The following is a 25,545-nucleotide window of genomic DNA, read 5'->3' on the forward strand; positions in this document are numbered from 1 at the left end:
ACAGGGAGTTATCCAAGGGAGAGTCAAAAGGAAGGCTCAACACTTTTTGTGATCTAGTCTCCATCGTTGTGCACTGTCACTTCCACTTTATTTATCAAGAGCAAGTCACTAGGTCCAAGGAAGGGGAATTATGCTCCACTTCTTGAAGTGGAAAGTATCAAATAATTTGTGTACATATTTTAAAATGACCACACTCATCTGTGCCAAGTTATAGGAAAATAGATTGAGAAACTATCCTTACATGATTTTTGAAGGTCTACATCAATCTCATTACCGTTTGTTATGACATCACTTTTAATGACTCCAAAATAAACTAAGATATGCCCTACGTTCTTATATCTCTTCCACCCTATATGTTCTAATTTTCATTTTTTGGTCACATTTGTATTTTTCTGTTTTCACTTTATGATATTTTAAGTTCCTTGAGTACTGGTCACATTTCTTAGTCTCTTTATAACTCTGGTTACCCATCTTAGTGCCTGACATATTCATTCATTCAATATACATGTATCCTTTTTATTTCAGACACTGTGCTAGACACTGGGGATCCAATCAGGGGAAATAAATAGTCATAGTCTTTGTTTTCCGAGGGGTTACAGTCCACTGCAGGGAAAAGACTCTAAACATTTAGTCACATTTAAGAATATATAATTACAAGTTGAGCTACATTTTCAGATGGAGAGGAATACAGTCTTATAAGCATGTATAAAAACGTAACGGCCAGGCACGGTGGCTCACACCTGTAATCCCAGCACTTTGGGAGGCTAAGGCGGGTGGATCACCTGAGCTCAGGAATTTACGACCAGCCTGACCAACACGGTGAAACCCCATCTCTACCAAAAATACAAAAATTAGTCGGGTGTGGTGGTGCATACCTGTAGTCCCAGCTACTCTGGAGGCTGAAGCAAGAGAATCCCTTGATCCCGGGAGGCAGAGATTGCAGCGAGCCAAGATCACGCCACTGCACTCCAGCCTGGGCGACAGAGCGAGACTCCTGCTCAAAACAAAAAACAAACAAACAAACAAAAAAGTAACAGGGCTAGTGTGGGCATGGGGAAAATAGAAGATTCATCTGAAGTTGAAATGCTGCCAGATGGGTAAAAGAAAAAGAACAAGGGTTAAGGGAGTTTAAAATATTGATGTGATTAATGTTAAAATAACCTATCAGTATGTGCTCATAAATATTTTAAATTGAGCCAAACTGAGCTTTCTTTCTCTGCCTTGTCCTCTCTTCTTTACTTCTTGATGTCAGAGGTGACATATTTTGGTATGGATGGACTAGTTTGACCAGAGTAGTTGCAACTGAGTGGGAGAAGGGACTATCCCTGCCCAATACAGCCTCCTTGTTCATTGTATACTGCAAGAACCCAGTCACATTTAGAAAAATTGGCCGAACGTGGTGGCTCACGCCTGTAATCCCAGAACTTTGGGAGGCCGAGGCGGGCGGATCACGAGGTCAGGAGATCGAGACCAGCCTGACCAACATGGTGAAACTCTGTCTCTACTAAAAATACAAATTAGCTGGGCGTGGTGGTGCGTGCCTGTAATCCCAGCTGCTCAGGAGGCTGAGGCAGGAGAATCACTTGAACCCGGGAGGTGGAGGTTGCAGTGAGCCGAGATCGTGCCACTGCACTCCAGCCTGGCAACAGAGAGAGACTCCATCTCAAAAAAAAAAGAAAAGAAAAAAGAAAAATAGAATGGAATATTCACACAATACCTATGAGAATTGTTCCTAATAAATTTGAAGGCATCCTTTATGTGACTTTGGGTAATTAATTTACAAAAATTTCGGCCGGGCACGGTGGCTCACGCTTGTAATCCCAGCACTTTGGGAGGCCAAGGCGGGCGGATCACGAGGTCAGGAGATCGAGACCACAGTGAAACCCCGTCTCTACTAAAAAAATACAAAAAATTAGCCGGGCGTGGTGGCGGGCGCCTGTAGTCCCAGCTACTCGGAGAGGCTGAGGCAGGAGAATGGCGTGAACCCAGGAGGCGGAGCTTGCAGTGAGCCGAGATTGCGCCACTGCACTCCAGCCTGGGCGACAGAGCGAGACTCCGTCTCAAGAAAAAAAAAAAAAAAAAAAAAAAAAATTGTACTTTATTTGTATATTTAGGATTAGGATATATATATTTAAACTCAAACATTCATGGCCATTGGATAAGGTGAGACCAAATGGAATCTATTTGGAGAATTTCACTCATTTTTTTTGGACAATTAATTGTCCCCAGGAACAATGATAGCAAGAGTATGTATAGCAATGAGGACCTGTACTGCAAAAATTGGAGTCATTACTACCCTTAAAATAAATATCTATTCAAAAGAACACTGTTGAGTACGTACTATGTGGCAGATGTTGTGTTTAGGCATATTATCCTATTTAACACTCATGACAACCCTATTAGATAAGTGCAATTATTATGATCGTTTTACAGAGATATTGAGGGAGTATGTAATTTTCCCCAAATCACAAAAATCTGAAAGTTGGCCAGGCATCGTGGCTCACGCCTGTAACCCCAACACTTTGGGAGGCTGAGGCAGGCGGATCACTTGAGGTCAGTAGTTCGAGACCAGCCTGGCCAACATGGTGAAACCCCGTCCCTACTGAAAATACAAAAATGAGCCCGGCGTGGTGGCGGGCGCCTGTAATCCCAGCTTCTCAGGAGGGTAAGGCACGACAATCGCTTGAACCGGGGAGGCAGAGGTTGCAGTGAGCCAAGATCGCACCACTACACTCCAGCCTGGGTGACAGAGTGAGACACAGACTCAAAAAAAAAAAAAAAAAAAAAAAACAAACCTGGCCGGGCGCAGTGGCTCACTCCTGTAATCCTAGCACTTTGGGAGGCTGAGGAGGGTGGATCACCTGAAGTCAGGAGTTCAAGACCAGCCTGGCCAACATGGCGAAACCCCGTCTCTACTAAAAATACAAAAATTAGCCGGGCGTGGTGGCGCACACCTGTAATGCCAGCTACTCCGGAGGCTGAGGAAGGAGAATTGCTTGAACCCGGGAGGTGGAGGTTGCAGTGAGCCGAGATCGCGCCACCGCTCCAGCCTGTGCGGCAGGAGCAAGACTCCATTTCAAAAATAAATAAATAAATACATAAATCTGAAGGTTCTATCAGACTCCAAAGTTCCTGCGTCAGCCTACTTCAGCATCTTTATCTTGTACCCCACATCTCTACAACCCACCCCCTACTGGTCTCATTGGCCTCCTTTCTGTTCCTGGAAGTGAGCCAAGCTTTCTACCCACACCCCGCCCCCCCCCACTCCACTCCAGGACTTGCACTGTTTAGGTTTTCTTCAGTTGTTGCAAGGCTGGCTCCTTCTCATCTCAGATCTCTGTTCTAGATTAATTCTTCCCACCATACTTCTCACCGTGTTTTAATTCCTTCATAGTATTTGTGAAACTCTGAATTTTTTTTTTTATTATTTCCCACCAAATGATAAGCAGATCTACCTTTAATACCTCATTCACTGACTGAATGGACGAATAAAACTGTCTACTTCTCCAGCACGTGGAGGTCTTGGACAGTACCGTATTATAACAAAGGCCATCTGTGTTGTGTCGACAGGCCATCGGAACTCTTTTGAGGTATTACACATTTCCTACTGCCATCTCAGTTTATTACAGAGCCTTTTATACTTCCGGGACAGTAGTGACTTACTACTGAGGCCTCTCAGGGGAAGACCGGGATAACTGAGTCCTGCTTCACCTATCTCGGCTTGCAAGAAACGGTATGGGTGGAGACCTCTTTCAGTGTATGCCGGCGCTGTAGGTGAACCGAGACACAGAGGTGGAAGTGGAGTAGAAAGGCGGGGCCAACCGGAAGGGGCGGGTTCATGGGCGAACCCACCCCTCCAGGCCGGGTTTCGTCCCTCGCCCCGCCCCTTTCCCCGCCCGGACGGCTATGGCCATTCCCGGCATCCCCTATGAGAGACGGCTTCTCATCATGGCGGACCCTAGAGATAAGGCGCTTCAGGACTACCGCAAGAAGCTGCTTGAGCACAAGGAGATCGACGGCCGTCTTAAGGAGTGTGAGTGCACCTTTCTTTCCATGTAATCAAGTGCCGCCATTCGCTTCTGCCTCTGACAAAGTAGAAGCCTTTCGCCGAGCCCGGCAACCGAGCCTTACAGATGACCAGGCCTAGGGCCAGGGGCAAGGCGCTTTGTCATCCGGCCCTGAGCTTGTGGAGCAGCACTCCTTCGGGTGTAGAAATGGCCCAGTCCAGCCCGGGTGACAGAACATCCGCGGCCTTGAGGTGGAAATGAAAAAGAAGTAGAGGAGGAGTGGGGAAGTGGGCCGAAGATGTTTCCCAGGTTAGGGTGCAAGGAGGGCAGTGTTGGTGGAGTCCCGGGACTCGGAGAGGGAAAGGCGCTTGAGTCAAGTAAGCTCAAACAAGAGATGAGACTCAGGGAGTCGGCTTGTTCTTGGAGTCGAAAGGCGGCCGCGGAGCTTAAGAGAGAAGTGTTCCAGTTGTCATAATAACCCATATCGTCTTGTCGTGTTTCGTGTTGTACTGTATCAGGCATACAAATTCCCTTACCTCCTGAGTGCTTAACTTTTTTTTCAGTGCATTTTCATTGAAAAGCATGAGTGGTTTAATTAAATGGAGGACCATAATTAAATGATTCTGTGGAGAACTGCATTTGTTGACTTTATTTAGGGTAGAATGTCAGAGAACAATCCAAGTGGGTAGGTGAAGAGATGAGGAAGGGTCTAACTGATTATCATTCGGATTTGTAGTCGCAAGTCCTAAGTGTCAGGGTGTCAATATCTGTTAAGACTATAACTTAAGATGTGCTTAAACAAGTATTGCCGATCAAGAAAGTAAAAATATGGTGCTTTCTCTGTAACATTTTGTTGTTATACATGCCACCTACTCATTACAAACAGCATTATTTCTTTTATGGTTTGAAATAGTGGATGTGAAACTTAGGTAAAGTGAAATAGACTTACGTAAACAGTAAAGTGAGACGTAGCGACTTAAACACACTAAGATTACTGTTCAATTAAAAATGTTCAAATTGTATTATTTCAGTAAGGGAACAATTAAAAGAACTTACCAAGCAGTATGAAAAGTCTGAAAATGATCTGAAGGCCCTACAAAGTGTTGGGCAGGTAGGTAATTGAGTTTGGGGAATAGGGGGTGATGGTAATTTGCTTTTTTATTTAGCTGTTGCCAAAAAGTAATGCTTTTTATTTTCTTCCTTAGATTGTGGGTGAAGTGCTTAAACAGTTAACTGAAGAAAAATGTGAGTGAATTAGCTTATTAGTAAAGAAACAGCCCACCTCTCACTTTTGAAATGCTTATTATTTTAATGACAATAATGCAGAGAGAGAGTATTTTTGCATAGACTTAAGTTTTCCTTCAACTAATGTCTTCTTGGAGGACAGAAATACAGCTAAACCAGAGGGTTTAGTTCAACGTGGGTATGTATTTTTTTACTTTCTATTTTTCAATTAGTTCTTTTATGTTTTTTCTTCTAGTCATTGTTAAAGCTACCAATGGACCAAGATATGTTGTGGGTTGTCGTCGACAGGTAATACTTTATATTTGTATAGTGCCTGATGATTGACAAAGCAATTTCATGTAAGTTATTGTCTCTAATTCTTGAGGCAAGCGGGTGGGGCATTTATGCCCATAACTCACAAGGATGATTTCTTCAGACATAGCTAGTTATTAACAAAGCCTGAATTCAAACCATGGGCTTTGACTCCTGGCGTTCCGTACTTTCTACTGTATTACCTTGTCTCAGTCAGATCTATTAATAGCCACTTAGAAATAAAAGTATTTTAGAACTGGAAAATAGACATTTTATTTTAATGTCATTTTAAAAGAGGACTTAAAAGTGTTAGATTCCATCAGTTACCTGTGTTTATATTTAGACATTCAGAACTGTTACTTATGGACTGTACCATGGCCTGAGTTAATTTTGTATCAGGTCATTTAGATTAGGGTAGGGCAAGTTGAAGTAATTCTAAATTTTATTTTATAGTTATCAAAGATGCCAACAAATGACCTCAAGTCATTCACTAGTGTCTGAAATCAATTTATGTATTATTCTTTAGGAAGTGTCCTTAGATAATTCTTTTAAATTCATTGGAAGAGTTTTCTCTGTTTAATTGTCATTTCAGGTTCGGGTTTTAAAACATTCACAGAACGTGGCTGTAAGGGAGAATTTAGTCCAGGAACTAAATCTCCTATTAGGATTTTGCCTAGTATATAAGTGGTTGACATTTTCTAAGTCAAAATATTAGATACCTAAACTGACAAGGGGTTTTCATGTCCCTTTCAGGTCTCTGTGGATGCCAAAAGTTGGCATTTCTAAGATATTTCAGGTTGCATGAGGACAAGACTGTATTTGAAAACTAAAAAACATTAGAAAAGCCAAAGTATATATAAGTTGAGTATCCCTTATCCAAAATACTTGAGCCAGAAACATGTTTTAGATTTTGGCTTTTTTTTTTTTTTTTTTTTTTTTTTTTGAGACGGAGTCTCGCTCTGTCGCCCAGGCTTGAGTGCAGTGGCGCAATCTCGGCTCACTGCAAGCTCCGCCTCCCGGGTTCACGCCATTCTCCTGCCTCAGCCTCTCCGAGTAGCTGGGACTACAGGCGCCCGCCACCACGCCCGGCTAATTTTTTGTATTTTTTAGTAGAGACGGGGTTTCACCGTGGTCTCGATCTCCTGACCTCGTGATCCACCCGCCTCGGCCTCCCAAAGTGCTGGGATTACAAGCGTGAGCCACCACGCCCGGCCTTTTTTTTCAGATTTTAGAATATTTGCGTTATACTGGTTGAGCATCCCTAATTAAAAAAATCAAAAATTTGAAATGCTCCGATGAGCATTTTCTTTGAGCATCATGTCAGCATTCAAAAAATTTCACATTGTGGAGCATTTTGGATTCTCAGATTAAGAATACTCAGCCTGTATTCCCTGTAGATGTAAATATTGAAATAACTTCATATTGATTTCTCCTCTTATTTTTTCAAGTAACCTCAGTTTTAGCCGTTTTTCTTTCCTTAATTGTTATGTTAATCCTAGTGTTTTGCCTATCTTCCTAAATTTGAAGCTCTTTGTAAAATCCTGTGACAAGTGGTCAGTAATTTATATGATTCCGAAATTGTATTGGCATGCAGTTTTTTAAACTATTAAAAAGTAACTTGGGTCGGGCGGGGTGGCTCATGCCTGTAATCCCAGCACTTTGGGAGGCTGAGGTGGGCAGATCACGAGGTCAGGAGTTCGAGACCAGCCTGACCAACATGGCGAAACCCCGTCTTTACTAAAAAATACAAAAAAAAATTAGCCGGGCATGGTGGCGCACACCTGTAATCCCAACTACTTGAGACTGAGGCAGGAGAATTGCCTAAACCGGGGAGGCAGAGGTTGCTGTGAGCCAAGATGGCGCCACTGCACTCCAGCGTGGGCGACAGAGTGAGACTCTGTACTCCATCTCAAAAAAAAAAAAAAAAAAGTAACTTTATCTTTGAAAAGTAACAACATCCTGAGTGTGTGGCAGATCTAGTAGATTCTATCTAATTTTAGCCAGATAAGCCAAGAAATTATTTAGTATGATTCAACCTAATGTGTAATGTGCTCAGCATGTGCCTGTCATGTAGCAAAGGCATGAATGATGGTTGCTGGGTTTTGGGGCTTTAATTTTAAAGCATTTTAATAAAAATCTCTAAGGGGAAACCGTGCATTTTTCTCTACTCTCATGAGCATTTAACACACATTCTTCCCAGAAGCTGTACGTTTCAAAATAAATCTGATGAGCACACCTATAAAATGCTTCCCTTTCCTTTCCCTAAAATGTTCACTAAGGGATTTTTCTATAAATGCTTTGGTGGCAATTCCCAAAGTCACTGTACCATTGCTGCCTCAAGCTTTGCATGTTAGTCTTTCCACATACACTGAGATTACACAAAGGGGCATGCTTTTAAGGAGCAGGTGGAAATCACTTTGAATTACTTATTTTATAAGCCATTTTGTTAGTATTGAGTTTATAATCTGATATTTGCGTTCTCTCTGGAGGGTAAAAATGAGTATTTAGCTTCTAAATATTAAACTCTCGTTAGAGTGTTATTCCCTTTTTAAGTGTTTATGTAATATCTTTTGTTTTACAAAACTAGCTTGACAAAAGTAAGCTGAAGCCAGGAACAAGAGTTGCTTTGGATATGACTACACTAACTATCATGAGGTGGGTTTCTTATTCTATTTAGTTTACCTTTTATTTTCACAAAGGGTGGTTTTTATCTGAGATATATGCTTCTTGAGATCACTGAATATTTTGGCACTTTTTCCCTTTTACGAGTTTCTAATTAAGCACATCTTTATGAGATCAGCTACAGGTGCTTGCATGAGCAAGTTATTTATATGCTATCTGTAGGCTGAGAGAAAATATATCTTTCAAAAGAAAAATACATACCTTTTCATTCTAGATATTTGCCAAGAGAGGTGGATCCACTGGTTTATAACATGTCTCATGAGGACCCTGGGAATGTTTCTTATTCTGAGATTGGAGGGCTATCAGAACAGATCCGGGAATTAAGAGAGGTTGGTACTGTGTGCCTTGTTCTCTGAACTTAGCTAATAAATACTACTAGTTTTAGGATTCTTAAAAGGAGAAACAGGATGAAAAAGTACTTTTCTTCTAAATGGTAGTTAAGAATATTATGTATTTACTATTCTTGCTAAGAAGAATAGCACTGAATTTCTAGCTGTGAAAATTATTGTTGTTTTTTTATTTGGAGATAATTTGGTATTAGAAAAATCCTGCTCTTTTTGTGGCAAAGGAACGGAGAAAAAACTAAGAATAATTGATGTAATCTGATATCCTGTGGTTTTGATTATCATAATAAGTTACTTGGGTCAGAGCATATTTGGATAATGTGTGTGATGAGTTTTTTCCATAACCTCATTAATACTAGCTTCCCACTCTTACAGAAGAGTAGGGTACCTGTTCCTTAAATATTTTATTTTGTTAAAGCTGTTTGCTGCCATTCAAGAAAACCACTGGCTTTAGGATTGTCTTAAATATTTTAAGCTTTTAGGTGAAGAATCAAATCAGGATTGCCTTACTTCATTGCACAGACAGCTTAACTGTTACCTATAAAGCAAATTATATTGTCCTATGGATTTTATCCTAAATTAGGCTGTGAATATTTAGGAATTAATGGGAATAATTGGAATGTCTTACACAATCTGATTTAAGCTTTAAGCCAGTTTTCATACTTCAGTACGTTAGTTTTTTTGGAAAACGTATTAAAAATACACATTACTAGGCCCTTTGAGTGGTTTTGATGGACTAGATTGGGGCTAGGCACAGGGATTAGCATTTAAACAAGCATTCCGAGTGATTATGAAACCAAATTTTTCTTTGACAATACTTGAAGAAGCACTGGTCTAAGTGTAAAAAAAAAAAAAAGGCAGTTCTCACCTGTATTCATGAAAGGGCAACAGGGGAAGAACAAGTGCTTCATAAAATGGTAGAAACTTGATTTCAACAGTGATTTGCTGCATTAGCCATAGGAACAGAAAGAATCCCACGTATACATGCAGTATCCTTTACTGTCTGCAGATACTTTACATTTTAGAGTATTGATTTCTCTCACTTCTGGCTTTTCCTAGTCACGCTTTATGCACATATGGACACAACTTTTTTTTTTTTTTTTTTCTTTTGAGACAGGGTCTGGTTCTTTTGCCCAGGCTGGAATGCAGTGGTGCAGTCTCAGCTCATTGCAACCTCTACCTCCCCGGCTGAAGTCATCCTCTCACCTCACCCTCCCAGGTAGCTGAAGGCATGCGCCACCACACGTGACTAATTTATTTTTGTAGAGATGGGGTTTCACCGTGTTGTCCAGGCTGTTCTCAAACTCCTGAACTCAAGCCATCCTCCAGCCTTGGCCTCCCAAAGTGTTGGTATTTACAGGCATGAGCCACCGCACCTAGCCCAACACAACTATTCAATAGAAATTTCTCTCTCGGTCAGGCATGGTGGCTCACGCCTATAATCCCAGCACTTTGGGAGGCCGAGGTGGGTGGATCATCTGAGGTCAGGAGTTCAAGACCAGCCTGCCAATACGGTGAAACCCCGTCTCTTCTAAAAATACAAAAATTAGCCAGGTGTGGTGGTGGCGCCTATAGTCCCAGCTACTCAGGAGGCTGAGACAGGAGAATCTCTTGTACCCGGGAGGCAGAGGTTGCAATGAGCCAAGATCACGCCATTGTACTCCAGCCTGGGCAACAGACTGTCTCAAAAAAAAAAAAAACATGAAATTTCTCTCTCAAGTTACTGGTACTATAAGTAATTTAAATTGGACTTTCAGATCTTCAATTTCTCTAGTCTCCACTTTTCTTCCGTGAATCAATCTTGAGAGCAGAACACACTGTTCTTTAAAAGCTGCCGTGGCAAAATGCCAACAGATAAAAATTGTATATACCTTTTCTCTTGGTATGTTGTCAAATCCATCCCCCATTTTAGAATTATTTTGTGTTGTATTTTCAAATGCAAACTAGTATAGATCTTTTGAGTTGTGCTTTTTGTTTATATGTTCATTTGACTTAACTGATTTTTTTGGTAGTATAATTTTTCATTCAGGTATAATTACATTAAAAAATGTAGATTCTTAAGTGTACATTTCAAATATGTTTGGACAAGTTATATATCTGTGTAACCATCACCCCAATCAAGTGTGTGGTTTATTTAAAAAACATTATTTAAAATTTTTTAGATTTAAGAGATCTTAAATCTACCTGAAGCAAAACCTCTTAATATAAATGGTTTTACCTGGCATGGAAGTCTAGGTCTATTAAGAATTATGATGTGTACACCTAACTAAGGTGATATTTGACTTAAAGTATTTGAACGTACATTAAAAATCTTGGCTAACTTTTTAAGAAAGATTTAACTTCTTTTCTAGGTGATAGAATTACCTCTTACAAACCCAGAGTTATTTCAGCGTGTAGGAATAATACCTCCAAAAGGCTGTTTGTTATATGGACCACCAGGTTGGTATTGAATTATTTCTACTCCACCAATAAGATAAATAAATTAAGGAATTAAAAACAAAAGACAATTTTTTTATTTTTATTTTTTTGAGACACGGTCTCACTCTGTTGCCCAGGCTGTAGTGCAATGGCACGATCTCGGCTAACTGCAACCTCCGCCTTCCGGGCTCAAGTGATTCTCCCACCTCAGTCTCCCGCGTAGCTGGGACTGCAGGCATGCATCACCATGTCTGGCTAATTTTTGTATGTTTTGTAGAGAAGCGATTTTACCATGTTGCTCAGGCTATCTCAAACTCCTGGACTCAAGCGATCTGCCCACCTTGGCCTCCCAAAGTGTTGGAATTACAGGCATAAACCACCATGCCTGGCCATAAGATGGAAATTTGATGTGGGCAGTTCCAACTTCTACTCTATTCAGAGTGAGAATGAGATAGGATATTTATGTCTACTGTTCTTTGAGGCATGCTTAGTGCATTTGTGCCTCACAGTACATTTATCTTAACAGGCCATGTGATTCTAGTGCAACAGTCCTCAAATTGTGGTTCACTGACCCAGAGGTGCTTTCATGGAATCTGTAAGGTCAAAACTACTTTATAATACTAAAATATTAAGCTAGGTGCAGTGGCTCACACCTGTAATCCGAGCACTTGGGGAGGCCGAGGCGGGCAGATCACCGGAGGTCAGGAGTTGGAGAGCAGCCTGGCCAACCAACATGATGAAACCCTGTCTCTACTAAAAATACAAAAATGAGCCGGGCGTGGTGGGGTGCACCTGTAATCCCAGCTACTCGGGAAGCTGAGGCAGGAGAATTGCTTGAACCTGGGAGGCACAGGTTGCAGTGAGCCGAGATTGCCCCACTGCACTCCAGCTTGGCTGACAGAGTGAGACTCCTCACAAAAAAAAAAAAAAAAAAGTTTTTATATAAAGCAAATGTACCTATAGCATACTGCCTGACATATGTAGCCCCACAATGACACAAAACAAAAAACTAAAATGTTGTTTGGCTCTTCCACTGTGTTGACATTTGTGCTGATGGTGCAAGAGCACCATGGGTAAAATTAAATTATTTGCACTGTAGTGTGAATTGGCATTAGTTGGCATGAAACAGTGCTAGTTAGTAGCCATTGTGTTCTTGACTGCCACATACTTGCAGTGTAAAAAAAAAAAAGTCAGTTTCACTTTAAAGTCCTTGGTGAAACAGTACAAATTATTAATTTTGTTAAATCTTGATCTTTGGTTAATATTTTGTGTTCTTTGTGATAAAATGGAAAATAAATATAAAGTACTTCTGTTGCATATTGAATAAGATAGTTGTCTTTAGGAAAAGCACTAGTGCAGTTATTTAAGTTGCCAGCTGAATTCATTGCTTTTTATGGAATACTATTTTTGCTTGAATGGACCATTTACAGATACGCTGTGGATATCAGACTGGTTACTGGTTATTATTGATTACTCAAGACTGGTTTTTGGTTATTTGGCACACATTTTTTCCAAAGCGAACAAATTGAGCCTGTCATGTTAAACAACTGACACCATCTGTTGCCATTGATAAAATTTGAACTGTCAAGTGAAAATTAGAATTTTTAGAAACATGTATCTGGCACTATGTGGTTGACAGCTTTTTCTTTTTTTCTTTTCTTTCTTTCTTTCTTTTTTTTTTTTTTGATAGTCTTACTCTGTTGCCCAGGCTGGAGTGCAGTGGCGTGATCATCTTGGCTCGCTGCAACTTCTGCCTCTTGGGCTCAGGTGATTCTTCCACCTCAGCCTCCTGAGTAGCTGGTACTACAGGTGTGTGCCACCATGCCAGGCTAATTTTTGTGTTTTTAGTAGAGGCAGGGTTTTGCCATGTTGCCCAGGCTGGTCTTGAATTCCTGGGCTCAAGCAACGCGCCCACCTCAGCCTCCCAAAGTGCTGGGATTACAGGCATGAGCTACAATGTCCAGCCATGGCAGCTTTCTAATATATTAATACTTAAAGACTTTTCTGATGAGATAAGTGGTGAGAATAACAGAAATTTTTTATAATGTCTAATGAAAAATGTCAACATTTGGAAGATTTGCATAACTCAACCCGTAGTTTCCAAATAATCAATGCTTGATATTAAAATATTCATAAGTAAAAGATCCAGTCAGTGCGCAGGATAGACCAATGTATTTTAATGTAACAGAAGTTTCTGCCATAGTCCATGTTGTAAGTAGATTGCTATTATAAAAAAGACAAAAGTGTTTGCAAGATGTAGAGAAAAGAGAAAGAACCCTTGTACACTATTGGTGGGAATGTAAATTAGCACAGCCATTTTTGAAAATATGGAGGTTCCTCAAAAAATTAAAAATAGAATTACTATATGATTCAGCAATCCCACTTCTGGGTTTATATCTAAAGGAATTGAAATCATTGTGTCAGAGATAGCTGCACTCCCATGATTATTTCACCATAGCCAAGATACAGAAACAGCCTAAAAATTGCCCATCAATGGATGAATGGATAAAGAAAATGTGGCCAGGTGCAGTGGCTCACGCCTGTAATGACAGCACTTTGGGAGGCCAAGGCGGGCAGATCACCTGAGGTCGGGAGTTCGAGACCAGCCTGACCAACATGGAGAAACCCTGTCTCTGCTGAAAATACAAAATTAGCTGGGTGTAGTAGTTCATGCCTGTAATCCCAGCTACGCGGGAGGTGGAGGCAGTAGAATCACTTGAAGCTGGGAGGCAGAGGTTGCAGTGAGCTGAGATCGTGCCATTGCACTCCAGCCTGGGCAACAAGAGTGAAACTCCGTCTCAAAGAAAAAGAAATGTGGTAAATACACACATTGGAATACTATTCAGCCTTAAAAAAGGAAACCCTGTCATTTGTGACAATATGGATGAATCCAGAGGATGTTACACTAAGTGAAATAAGCCAGACACAGAAAGACAGTTGCCACATAATCTCATTTTCATGTGGAATCTTAAATTGAACTCGTAGAAACCAAGAGTAGAATGGTGGTTACCAGAAGTTGTGGTGGTATATGGGGATAGGGGAGATGTTGGTCAAAGGATATAAAATTCACTTAGACAGGAGGAATAAGTTCTAGGTGATTTATTGCATAGCATGGTGACTATAATTAATAATGTATTAGCTATTTCAAAATTGCTAAAAGTAGATTTTAAATGTCCTAACCACAAAGTAATGCTAAGCATGTGAGGTGATGGATATGTTGATTTGCCTGATTTAATCATTCTTCAATATATACATGTATCATAATTTAACCCATAAATATACAATTTATTTGTCAATTTAAAATCGATTTAAAAAATTATAACATTTTGATTAACATTTTAATGTTGACAACAGAAGTACTTTGGAATTTTTTTTTTTTTTTTTTTTTTTTTTGAGATGGAGTCTTGCTCTGTCACCCAGGCTGGAGTGCAGTGGCGAGATTATAAGCTCACTGCAACCTGCACCTCCCGGATTCAAGTGATTCTCCTGCCTCAGCCTCCCCATTAGGTAGGACTATAGGCACGTGCCACCACGCTCAGCTAATTTTTTGTATTTTTAGTAGAGACGGGGTTTCACATTTCGATCTCCTGACCCCGTGATCTGCCTGCCTCGGCCTCCCAAAGTGCTGGGATTACAGGTGTGAGCCACCACGCCTGGCCAAGTACTTTGGAATTTTAAATGAAAATTCTATTTAGGATTTAGCTTTCATTTTGGAAAATTTACTTGCCAAACGATTATATTCTTAAAAGGATTTTAAAAATTTGTTTCACATAGGCCGGGTGCGGTGGCTCCGGCCTGTAATCCCAGCACTTTGGGAGGCTGAAGTGGCAGGATCACTTGAGCTCCAGATTTCAAGACCAGCCTGGGCAACATAGAGAGACCCCGTCTCTGAAAAACAGACAAACGAAAAACTTGGCTGTGCGTGATGGCAGGCTGAGGTGGGAAAATCACTTGGGTCTGGGAGGTCAAGGTTGCAATGAGCTGTGATCTCACCACACTCCAGCCTAGGTGACAGAGTGATTGCGTGTCTCAAAACAAATTTCTTTCTACCTTACCATCTAATTAAGACTTCTTTTGTCATTCTTAGGTACGGGAAAAACACTGTTGGCACGAGCCGTTGCTAGCCAGCTGGACTGCAATTTCTTAAAGGTAAAGGGAAGATTATTTTGTACTTATTGAAATTTAATTTTACTTGAATTATCTTATATTTACCTTACTGTTTTTCCTTTAATCAGGTTGTATCTAGTTCTATTGTAGACAAGTACATTGGTGAAAGTGCTCGTTTGATCAGAGAAATGTTTAATTATGCTAGAGATCATCAACCATGCATCATTTTTATGGATGAAATAGATGCTATTGGTAAGAATAACACCCTTGTTGAAAGTTTTAGGACTTTTTTTTTAAATGTAAAAGAACCTTTTTCCCTCTCTTAATCTGTAATTGTGACTTGTATGAAGTAGATACCACAATGAATCAGATGTTACTTTAACCAATTTTAATAAATAACCTCTCATGGCCAGGCGTGGTGGCTCACGCCTGTAATCTTAGCACTTTGAGAGGCCAAGGTGGGCAGATCACGAGGTCAGGAGATCGAGACCATTCTGGCCAACATGGTGAAACCCTGTCTCTACTAAAAATACAAAAATTAGCTGGATGTGGTGGCACGTGTCTGTAATCTCAGCTACTGAGGTGGCTGAGGCACGAGAATCGCTTGAACCCAGGAGGCGTAGGTTGCAGTGAGCCGAGATCACGCCACTGCAATCCAGCCTGGCGACAGAGCGAGACTCCGTCTCAATAAATAACTTTTCACTTTAAGAAAATGAGAAATGTTACACCAAAATCAAGTCTAACTTCGTCAGCATAATTCTTGCTCTTTAATTTTATCTTAATGTTTTAAGCCACAGACTGTTATGTCCTGTTTTCTTAAATGATGGTTGTAGAGGAAAAGAGTAATGCATATAAATTTCCAAATCTACTATCTTAGGTGGTCGTCGGTTTTCTGAGGGTACGTCAGCTGACAGAGAGATTCAGAGAACGTTAATGGAGGTAATATTTGGTAAAGGGGGTTTATAAAGAAACCAATGTTTATTAAATGAAGAACTGAACATTGCATATTTGATAGTCAAAATATATAGAACATTTTAAATGAAATATGAAATTTGAAAATATTGTCAGGAACAAACGTGTTTCTCTATCACAAACTCTTAAGAAAATGACTACTAGAAAATAAGGCTATCTGCCAGATTCCATTTGGTGTATACCTGTACTATTCTGTGTTTTTTTGAGCAGATCAGTCATTCATATATTTAAATTCTTATGAATGTGATCTTGCAGTAGTTTTATGAAGACATTTTTTGTAATGGTCATATTAAGACTGTTGGCAATAAGTGAGCTATAATTATGTATGAAGCTGCTCAAAATTATTTTTTTCTCTCACTTTATTGCTGAGACTGAGGCAACTAAAATAGTTTTGATAATTGAAGAGGATAGATGACAGAATGAAAGAATGCACATAAAGCCTTCCCCCAGTTTTACCTTTCCCCACTCCAAATTCTGTGAAAGTGATTCAGGAGTCCACATACATTTTCCACTTCAAATAGAAACTAGGTAGCATGGGTAAAGTGTCAAATTCTTTCTCCTTAGAAGTATTTGAAAAATCTTTTTTCATAAATTATACAGATCTGCTCAGAAGATAACATAGCATTTGGAAATTATAAAATCTCTTAGAAACCTTAAATTGAGATATTTTTAAATAACACAAATACTAATTTTATTCAAGTAACTAATATATCATCAACTAACACATTGTCAGACTAGCTATATTTTAGAGAGTTTGTTAAATGCAGTAAGGTTTTTCATTTATTCAAGAAAACTTTAGAAATTGAGGACAATTTTTTTATGTCTTTCAGTATTTCTGTGTACAGTAGAATTATTTGAAAAAATAGGCCAGGCGTGGTGGCTTCTGCCTGTAATCCCAGCACTTTGGGAGGCCCAGGTGGGCAGATCATGAGGTCTGGGCATCAAGACCAGCCTGGCCAACGTAGCGAAACACCGTCTCTACTAAAGATACAAAAATTAGCTGGGCGTGGTGGCGCGTGCCTGTAATCCCAGTTACTCAGGAGGCTGAGGCAGGAGAATTGCTTGAACACAGGAGGCGAGGTTGCAGTGGGCTGAAATTGCCCCATTGCACTCCAGCCTGGATGACAGAACGAGAGTCTGTCTCAAAAAAAAGCAGTCCCAGCTACTCAGGAGGTTGAGGTGGGAGGACTGGTTGAGCCCAGGAGGTGGAGGTTGCAGTGAGCGATGATCAGGCCACAGTACTTCAGCTTGGGTGACAGAGTAAAACTCTGTCTCAAAAAAAAAAAAAAATTATCGGTTTATTATCAAATTTGTAGAAAAATCTTTGTATCCAGTTATCCTAATATAAATGTTATGTCTGACATATCATAAGCACTTTATATATTGGATCTTATTATTAGCTTTTATTTTGAAAAATAATTGATAAGATTCTGGACATTGGAAATTAGATCCACATAGTTTGATAATTCTTGACATGATGGAAGCCTTCAGATTTATTAAAACTACCTGGTAGCTGTAGAAAGATACATAGCTATTAAAAAATACATAATCTAGCTTAGAACTTGGAGGCTAGAAAGTATATCCCTTTATGTAAGAGAGAGAAAAAAGTAGAATTCTATCAAATGACCATTCTGAAGATAAAACATATCTATCTGTAGACAATACATTTCATGGCATTAGACATATAAAAGGTGTGTGCTTTTTTTTTAATGGTAAGAATGTTTTGTAAAATCTGATTCCTAATATTCTTAGTTACTGAATCAAATGGATGGATTTGATACTCTGCATAGAGTTAAAATGATCATGGCTACAAACAGACCAGATACACTGGATCCTGCTTTGCTGCGTCCAGGAAGATTAGATAGAAAAATACGTGAGTTAAGATTCTTTACCTACTGTCCATTTCCCTTTGTGCTCATTTCTTTTTCCATACTTCACTGTACCTTCCACTGTATTTTAAAAAAGATAAAACTGGACTATAAAATAATTTTTTATTTTCAGATATTGATTTGCCAAATGAACAAGCAAGATTAGACATACTGAAAATCCATGCAGGTCCCATTACAAAGCATGGTGAAATAGGTAAGGAAGTCATCTATTTTATAGGTATTTACATTTGGTAAATGAAGAAAAATACTGTTAGAAATTACTGATAGTTTCCTAAATCTGGTTTTAAATTCAGCAAATGTGGTGGTTTTAAATTCAGCAAATAGTTATTGAGCATCTACTATATGCTAGAAACCATTCTAAGTGTTTTGTAAGGGCTGGCAATATAGCAAGGAACAAAACAGACAAATTTCTGCCATCAGAGAACTTACATTCTTGTTAGGAAAAAACAGATAAAGTTAGTAAAACAAAGTATAATAGATGATGATAAGTGCTATGGAGAAAAATAAAGCAAGAAAGTTGGGGGCGGGCATGGTGGCTCACTCCTGTAATCCTAATGCTTTGGGAGGCCAAGGCAGAAGGACCGCTTGAGGCCAGGAGTTTGAGGTTGCAGGGAGCTATGATCATGTGACTGCACTCCAGTTTGGCAAGACCCTGTTTCAGGGGGGAAAAAAAAAAAGAAAAGGGGGATAGGAAATTAGGAAAGTGCCAGGAGCAGACATGAGGATATATGTTTTTAAACGACAGGGAGGATTAGCACAGGGAAGGCCTTACCAAGAAGGTAATTTATTTTTTAGAGACAGGGTCTCACTCTTGCCCAGGCTGGAGTGCAGTGGTGTGATCCCAGCTCACTGCAACTTCTGCCTCCCAAGCTCAAATGATCCTCACACCTCAGCCTCCTGATTAACTGGGACTACAGGCATACACCACCAACCCTGACTTGTTTTTTTGTAGGGATGGGGTTTCACCATGTTGCCTAGGCTGATCTTGAACTACTGGGCTCAAGCAATCTGCCCACCTCGGCCACCCAAAGTTCTGGGATAACAGGCGTGTGCCACTGCACCCGGCCTGGTTTTTTGTTTTTGTTTTTGTTTTTAATTGATTCCTGTTAAATGCTGACAATAGGTCAGATAAAGAGTTCTCAAAGTAGACCTTTGGATTTAACTATGTGGAGGTCATTGGTAATCTTGTCAAAAGTAGCTTCTTGGGAGTGGTGGAGGTGAAAGCCTATTTCAGATGGGTTTCAGAGAGATTGGGAGGAGAGGCATTGAGTTCAGACATTTCTTTTAAGAGTTCTACAGAGGGGACAGAAGAAGTAGAAGGGGAATGCCAATGAGGATTTGGCAGAGTTTTCTTTAAGATGGAAGAGTTTACAACCTCCCCCCCACCTTTTTTTTTTAATAATGCGACTGGGAATGACCTAGGAGAAAGAGAAATTAGCAATGTTCTTTCCTTGAAGAGGGATTGGCCCTATATATATGTGTACTTTTATGAGATGGGAGGAAAGGCAGAGTACATAGATGCTTATGATGACAGGTTCTTAGATAGTGCAGGAACTTGTAGAAGTGTTTTTTTCTGAATGCTTCTGTTTTCTCAGTGAAGTAGAATGCACATTCAGAATGAAAATAGGGAAGTATTCTTAGAGATTTGAGGACAGAGGAGAAGGTATAAAGTCATTATGTATGGAAGTGAGGGATTGGACTAGGGTGCAGGCCAGTAAAACATGGCTTGTGAGCCAAATTCTGCCTGCCCTGTGTTTTTGGAAACAAAGTTTTGTTGTAACCCAAGCATGCTCATTTATCTGTTGTCTATGGCTGCTTTCCTACTGGAATAGCTGAGTTGAATAGTTACAGCAGAAACCATATGGCTTGCAAAGCATACAGTATTTACTCTCTGGCCCTTTACATAAAAAGTTTGCTGACCTCCAGACTAGGGAAATCTAGTATAATTTCCAGGCAGCCTTAAAAACTCTTTAGAAGTTAATGGTCTAGAATAATGACCAATAGCTGATTGTTGACTTTCACTATCTTCATTGCCCCTGTTAGAGAGTTTTGAGCTGGAAAGACTGACCTGAACAAAGGATGTCAATGTACAGGTTTCTTCCACAAATACTTAGCTCTTGCTAGATGCCAGATACTGTGCTAGCCTTGGGAATTCTTGCTCTCAGGAAGCTTACAATGAACTTAAACCTGATTAAAGACAATTCATGAATATCTGTATGATTTCAAATAGAGAACGACATGCCCTATATTGCCTGACCAAACAGTGCATCATCAAAGTTATTCAAACTGTAGTAGCCTGAGCTGTCTTATTTCTCTTCCTATTCTGTATCAGATCCATTGCTGCTACCCCAATCCTATAGCTCTTCGATTCATGTCTGTTATGTGGGTGGGTGGAGAACTCACTTTATTACTGCTGCCATAGATCTGATACTTCACCACTTGAATCTTGCTCAGAAACCAGAGAAGCTAGCTAATGCCTGCTGTAGCATTTAAAAATTCCATGTAATACAATTATGTATGATTACATTTCAGTTTTGCTATACTTTATATTTGGCTTGTATGATTAAAGTAAACAAAGTAAATTCCATTGTTATAATTGGTTTTGAGTGTTATAGGTTTATTCAAATTAAAGATTTGATTACAGTTTTGATAAGAGTCATAGCTTAACAGGTATCTGGAGTTCACATGTGCATAGCTATTTCACTGTATAAAAATGGGTTAAGATATTTTGAGATTTTGGTGATATTTCCTGTTTTTAAAGTTTCAGGGGTGTGTCTAATTCTGCTTGGTGCTGGTTTATTTAACAGAAGTCTTAGTTTTTGGATATTAATATTGTGGAATGTTAACAGAGGTGATGTCTAGCTGATCAAACTCAAAGTAAGCTCTTCAGTTTAAATTTTCGATGTGGGCATAAATCAAGTAAAGGTCTAATTTTTAAAACTAATTTCCAGTATTTTTTCTAAACAGATTATGAAGCAATTGTGAAGCTTTCAGATGGCTTTAATGGAGCAGACCTGAGAAATGTTTGTACTGAAGCAGGTAAGGGTTTAAAGTACAGTTTTACTATTGATTTTGATTTTTAAAATTTGCTGAAACCGTTCTGAGTTTGTCCGAAAGCAGAGCATAGACTTTGCAAGGATTTGGGTTCATGCTGTTCTTTTAGTAATTGATTCCACGAAATAGGAGAAACAGGGCAAGTGAGATGGAAAGAGGGAAAGCTAATATGAGGGTGCACCATTGAGGTAGATGCCGTAGGAAAGGGAGGTTAGATCTCAGAGAAACATACAGAATGCCTTCCAGGATCACCCAGCTGAAAGTTGGGAGACTAGAACATTTATTTACCAGTACTCATCCCCCATTGGATGAGATTTGCCCTTGGTAGTGTTAACTCCTTTGCACTTCTACATGCCTTAGGGTAGAATGTGGAAGGAGAGGCATGTAATAGAACACTGGCCCCCTGAAGTAAGTCTGAGGTGCTACAGAATTGCCTACCACACCTGTGGCTGGAATTAGAATGGGCCAGCACCAGAGGTATCTGCTGCAAAATGAATTGTGTGTGTTGTCTAATACTAGTCTATGAGCAGTGTTTTGAAAGATTGATTTATGAATTATGTGATCATGCCATTTGTGTAAAATGTAGTATTTAAATATAATTCTCTGTGGATTGTGTGATACTATTTTTTTCACTTCTACACGGTATGTAAAAATTGTGTGATGCCATTTTTATTTCCAGTACCAAATAGCTTTAATACCCTACCTAGAATCGTTTAGTTTTTGTCTTCCATACAGAATCTTTAAATAGAAAAAATAAACTTCTACAGTATAGTTACTGACTTTATAGGTTATAGATTTTCTTAAGTGTTAGAATATGTGATTTCCTCTTGCTTTTCATATCATGTTTAGCCTTAGTAAATTCAGCACAGTGTTTAAAGCGGTTAAAGCGGCTGCTCAGGGAGGGCTTCTCAGTACAAGTATCTTCATGGGTATTGGGTATGCTGTGAGTCAGTATCTGCATCACATATGCAGGTCAGATACTTACATTCACGTCTAGAAATGCTGTCAATACAAATCAGGGTAAATCCTGCTCACAGAGCCTTATCAATAAACTAAACTATTTAGAGGTAAACTGTCATATAGCTTGAACAAGTTAGAGTAATTTATGACATTCTCTTTCCAAAATGTAAACCAGACCAAATTATTATCAGAAGATTGTTTTGGTTAGATTGTAACCCAAATGCAAGCTGTGCAGTGAACTTAAAGGCTGTTGCTATCAAAGTATACGCTTTTTTTCCTTACATATTCTTACAAATTTACCTTTAGTTATTGCAAATGAGCTATAACTTCTGTGTGGATTAAAATTTTAGTTTTTTAACTAGGTGGGACATTCACATCTGGAAACATACTGAAATTCTTATCTTCTTTTTAGACTTGAAGCCTGTTTTGTTAACATTTTTCTGTAAGTTAAAATACACTTGATTCAACTACAGTTGCCCTTCCTGTTCAGGTCCTGACATCTCTTTTGGATTAGAATACATCTCTGTTTTATTTTTTCTTTTGAGATGGAGTCTCACTCTGCCCCAGGCTGGAGTATAGTGGCATGATAACTGCTCCCTGTAGCCCAGACCTGATCATTTCTCCTTTATCTCCCAGTAGCTGGGACTGTAGGCGTGCGCCACCACACCCAGCTAATTTTTGTATTTTTTGTATAGACGGGTTTCACCAAGTTGTCCAGGCTGGTCTCAAATTCCTGAGCCCGAGTAATCCATCCACCTGGGCCTCCCAAAGTGCTGGGATTACAGGCAAAAGCTACCAGGCCTGCCCAGGCATCTCTTGTGCAGATTTACTCATTCACTAAAGTGATTTGGAAAACAGCCATGTGTGCAAGGTTTACAAAAATAACTTACCTAGTTTCACTGTAGCTTTCTAAACAAGTTTTGAAACTTTGTTATTTTTTAAAAATCAGTCATTTCCATTCACCTGGTTTCTAGGACAACATAGATTGTTTCCTTATGTAGAAATCTAGAAAGGAAAGATAGGAAATAATCCTTGAAATCTTCTATTTTAACTCCCTCATTTTATGTAAGTGAAAATTCAGTACAGGCAGATCCTCAATGGAAATATTAGAATTCATTTAATTAGTAGATAGCAATAACCTTATCTGCTTTAGTTTATCATGAGTTAGGATTATCTCAAAATCTGGGACTCATATCCATGACACAACTAATGTTTAAAAAACTGCATACAAGGAAACTTTTACCCCTTTGTGAAATAGTATTTGAGAAGGTACTTGTCAAAAAGTTGAAGGAAAAAATTGAGTTGTGATACTCAAATATGAATCAAATAAAAATACCAATTTGTACATAAATTAGGTAAATTTTAACACATGAATAATGACTCTGGGTTTTGCTAAAACCCGTTGTTGGCTTTCTATATGATTCCCTATTCTCAAAGTTTTTGATTATTAACAAAAAATGGCTATCAAACTTACTCAAGATTTTTTTCCCCGTAAATGTGTGCCTTCCAGCAAATTGCTTCCTTGTGAAGTTAAATTACGCTTAAAATGTATATGTGTTGGTAGTTTTGATTTGCTTCGGTTTTTTATGCTTGTTTTTATTAAGAGCTACAATCAGATACAGGGACCATTTAAACCTGATTTTATTTTATTTATTTTTTTGAGATGGAGCCTCACTCTGTCACCCAGACCGGAGTACAGTGGTTCGATCTTGGCTCACTGCAACCTCTGCCTCCCGGGTTCAAGCGATTCTCCTGCCTCAGCCTCCCAAGTAGCTAGGGTTACAGACGCCCACCACTACGCCCAGCTAATTTTTGTGTTTTTAGTAGAAATGGGGTTTTACCATGTTGGCTAGGCTGGTCTTGAACTCCTGACCCCAGGTGATCCGTCCACCTTGTCCTCCCAAAGTGTTGGGATTACAGGTGTGAGCCACCGTGCCTGGCCTTGAACCGGATGTTAAATATTCATATAATTGTCTTACCTGTTTTTGTTTTAGAAAATAATCACAACACCGCCATGGATTTTTTTTTTTTTTTTTTTTTTTTTTTTGAGATGGAGTCTCGCTCTGTCGCCAGGCTGGAGTGCAGTGCCACTATCTCAGCTCACTGCAACCTCTGCCTCCTGGGTTCAAGCCATTCTCCTGCCTTAGCCTCCTGAGTAGCTGGGACTACAGGCGCACGCCACCATGCCTAGCTAATTTTTTTTTATTTTTTGTATTTTTAGTAGAGATGGGGTTTCACCATGTTGGCCAGGATAGTCTCAATCTCTTGACGTCGCAATCTGCCCACCTTGGCCTCCCAAAGTGTTGGGATTACAGGCGTGAGCTACCACGCCCAGCCTGTGGATTTTAATTGAAAAAGATAGTGGTTTTTGGCAAATTAGAACTACTGGCTCAGAAGTAATAAATCTAAGCTTCACATTTATTCCATAGAATTATATTGTTTTTCTTATAATGAACATATAATTCATATGTGATATATAGCAGTCATGTTGTTTTATTCTCCACAGGTATGTTCGCAATTCGTGCTGATCATGATTTTGTAGTACAGGAAGACTTCATGAAAGCAGTCAGAAAAGTGGCTGATTCTAAGAAGCTGGAGTCTAAATTGGACTACAAACCTGTGTAATTTACTGTAAGATTTTTGCTGGCTGCATGACAGATGTTGGCTTAATGTAAAAATAAAGTTAAAGAAAATAATGTATGTATTGGCAATGATGTCATTAAAAGTATATGAATAAAAATGACTAACATAAAAATTAGTAATTCAGCTTTTAAGATACAGAAGAAATTTGTATGTTAAAGTTGCATTTATTGCAGCAAGTTACAAAGGGAGAGTGTTGAAGCTTTTCATATTTGCTGTGTGAGCATTTTGTAAAATATTGAAAGTGGTTTGTTTGAGATAGTGGTATAAGAAAGCATTTCTTATGACTTATTTTGTATCATTTGTTTTCCTCATCTAAAAAGTTGAATAAAATCTGTTTGATTCAGTTCTCCTACATATATATTCTTGTCTTTTCTAAGAGTATATTTACTATGGTCCTTTAGGTTCTTTAGCAAGTAAACTATTTGATAACCCAGATGGATTGTGGATTTTTGAATATTATTTTTAAATAGTACACATACTTAGTGTCTTCTTAAATAAAACATGGATGTGTGGGTATGTCTATACTCCTCCTTCCAGAAAGTATTTACACATTCTTCATCTACTGTGATTAAGCTCATTGTTGGTTAATTGAAAGTATACGTGCACATCCATAACTTTCTAAAGAGTATGATTCAATGTAATATTTGCTAATATGTGACTTGGTTTTCTTGGTTTATATAAGATGATAGGTCCCTGTTGAGGACGTGAAGGTCTGTCGCCAGACAGACCTTTTTCCTCTTCTAGGAAAAATTCTAACATACAATTTTGCATATACTATAATTTCAGGAAATTGTTTCCCAAGCTCATCCAAGGACTCTTTAGGTATCTATGGATAGCTGGCTAAGAGTGTGTGATGTAGGGGATGTAGGAGTGTCAGAAATGTCCAAAACAAGATTTCTGTTACCTATATATGATTCTTTCTTATATCATCTG

The 25,545-nt window shown here is 39.2% G+C and overlaps 1 protein-coding gene across 2 annotated transcripts; it reads left to right on the forward strand.

Moving 5' to 3' along the window:
* Positions 1 to 3,904: 3,904 nt before the first annotated feature.
* Positions 3,905 to 24,968, forward strand: PSMC6 (proteasome 26S subunit, ATPase 6). 2 transcript variants are annotated; one of them, XR_004029644.1, is made up of 14 exons: positions 3,905 to 4,033; positions 5,039 to 5,118; positions 5,213 to 5,252; positions 5,488 to 5,540; positions 8,131 to 8,198; positions 8,440 to 8,554; positions 10,921 to 11,008; positions 15,075 to 15,136; positions 15,223 to 15,346; positions 15,972 to 16,033; positions 17,819 to 17,939; positions 18,068 to 18,148; positions 20,763 to 20,994; positions 24,476 to 24,502. XR_004029644.1 is itself a non-coding variant. In XM_003267698.3 (14 exons), exons 1-14 carry the CDS (start codon positions 3,907 to 3,909, stop codon positions 24,592 to 24,594), a joined length of 1,212 nt encoding a protein of 403 aa, XP_003267746.1. In that variant the 5' UTR covers positions 3,905 to 3,906; the 3' UTR covers positions 24,595 to 24,968. The 2 variants fall into 2 exon arrangements, 1 of the variants encoding a protein (XP_003267746.1); XM_003267698.3 differs by having other exon boundaries at positions 20,923 to 20,994; positions 24,476 to 24,968.
* Positions 24,969 to 25,545: the final 577 nt, after the last annotated feature.

This window comes from Nomascus leucogenys, chromosome 1a (assembly GCF_006542625.1).
Source record: "Nomascus leucogenys isolate Asia chromosome 1a, Asia_NLE_v1, whole genome shotgun sequence".
Taxonomy (NCBI): Eukaryota; Metazoa; Chordata; class Mammalia; order Primates; family Hylobatidae; genus Nomascus; species Nomascus leucogenys.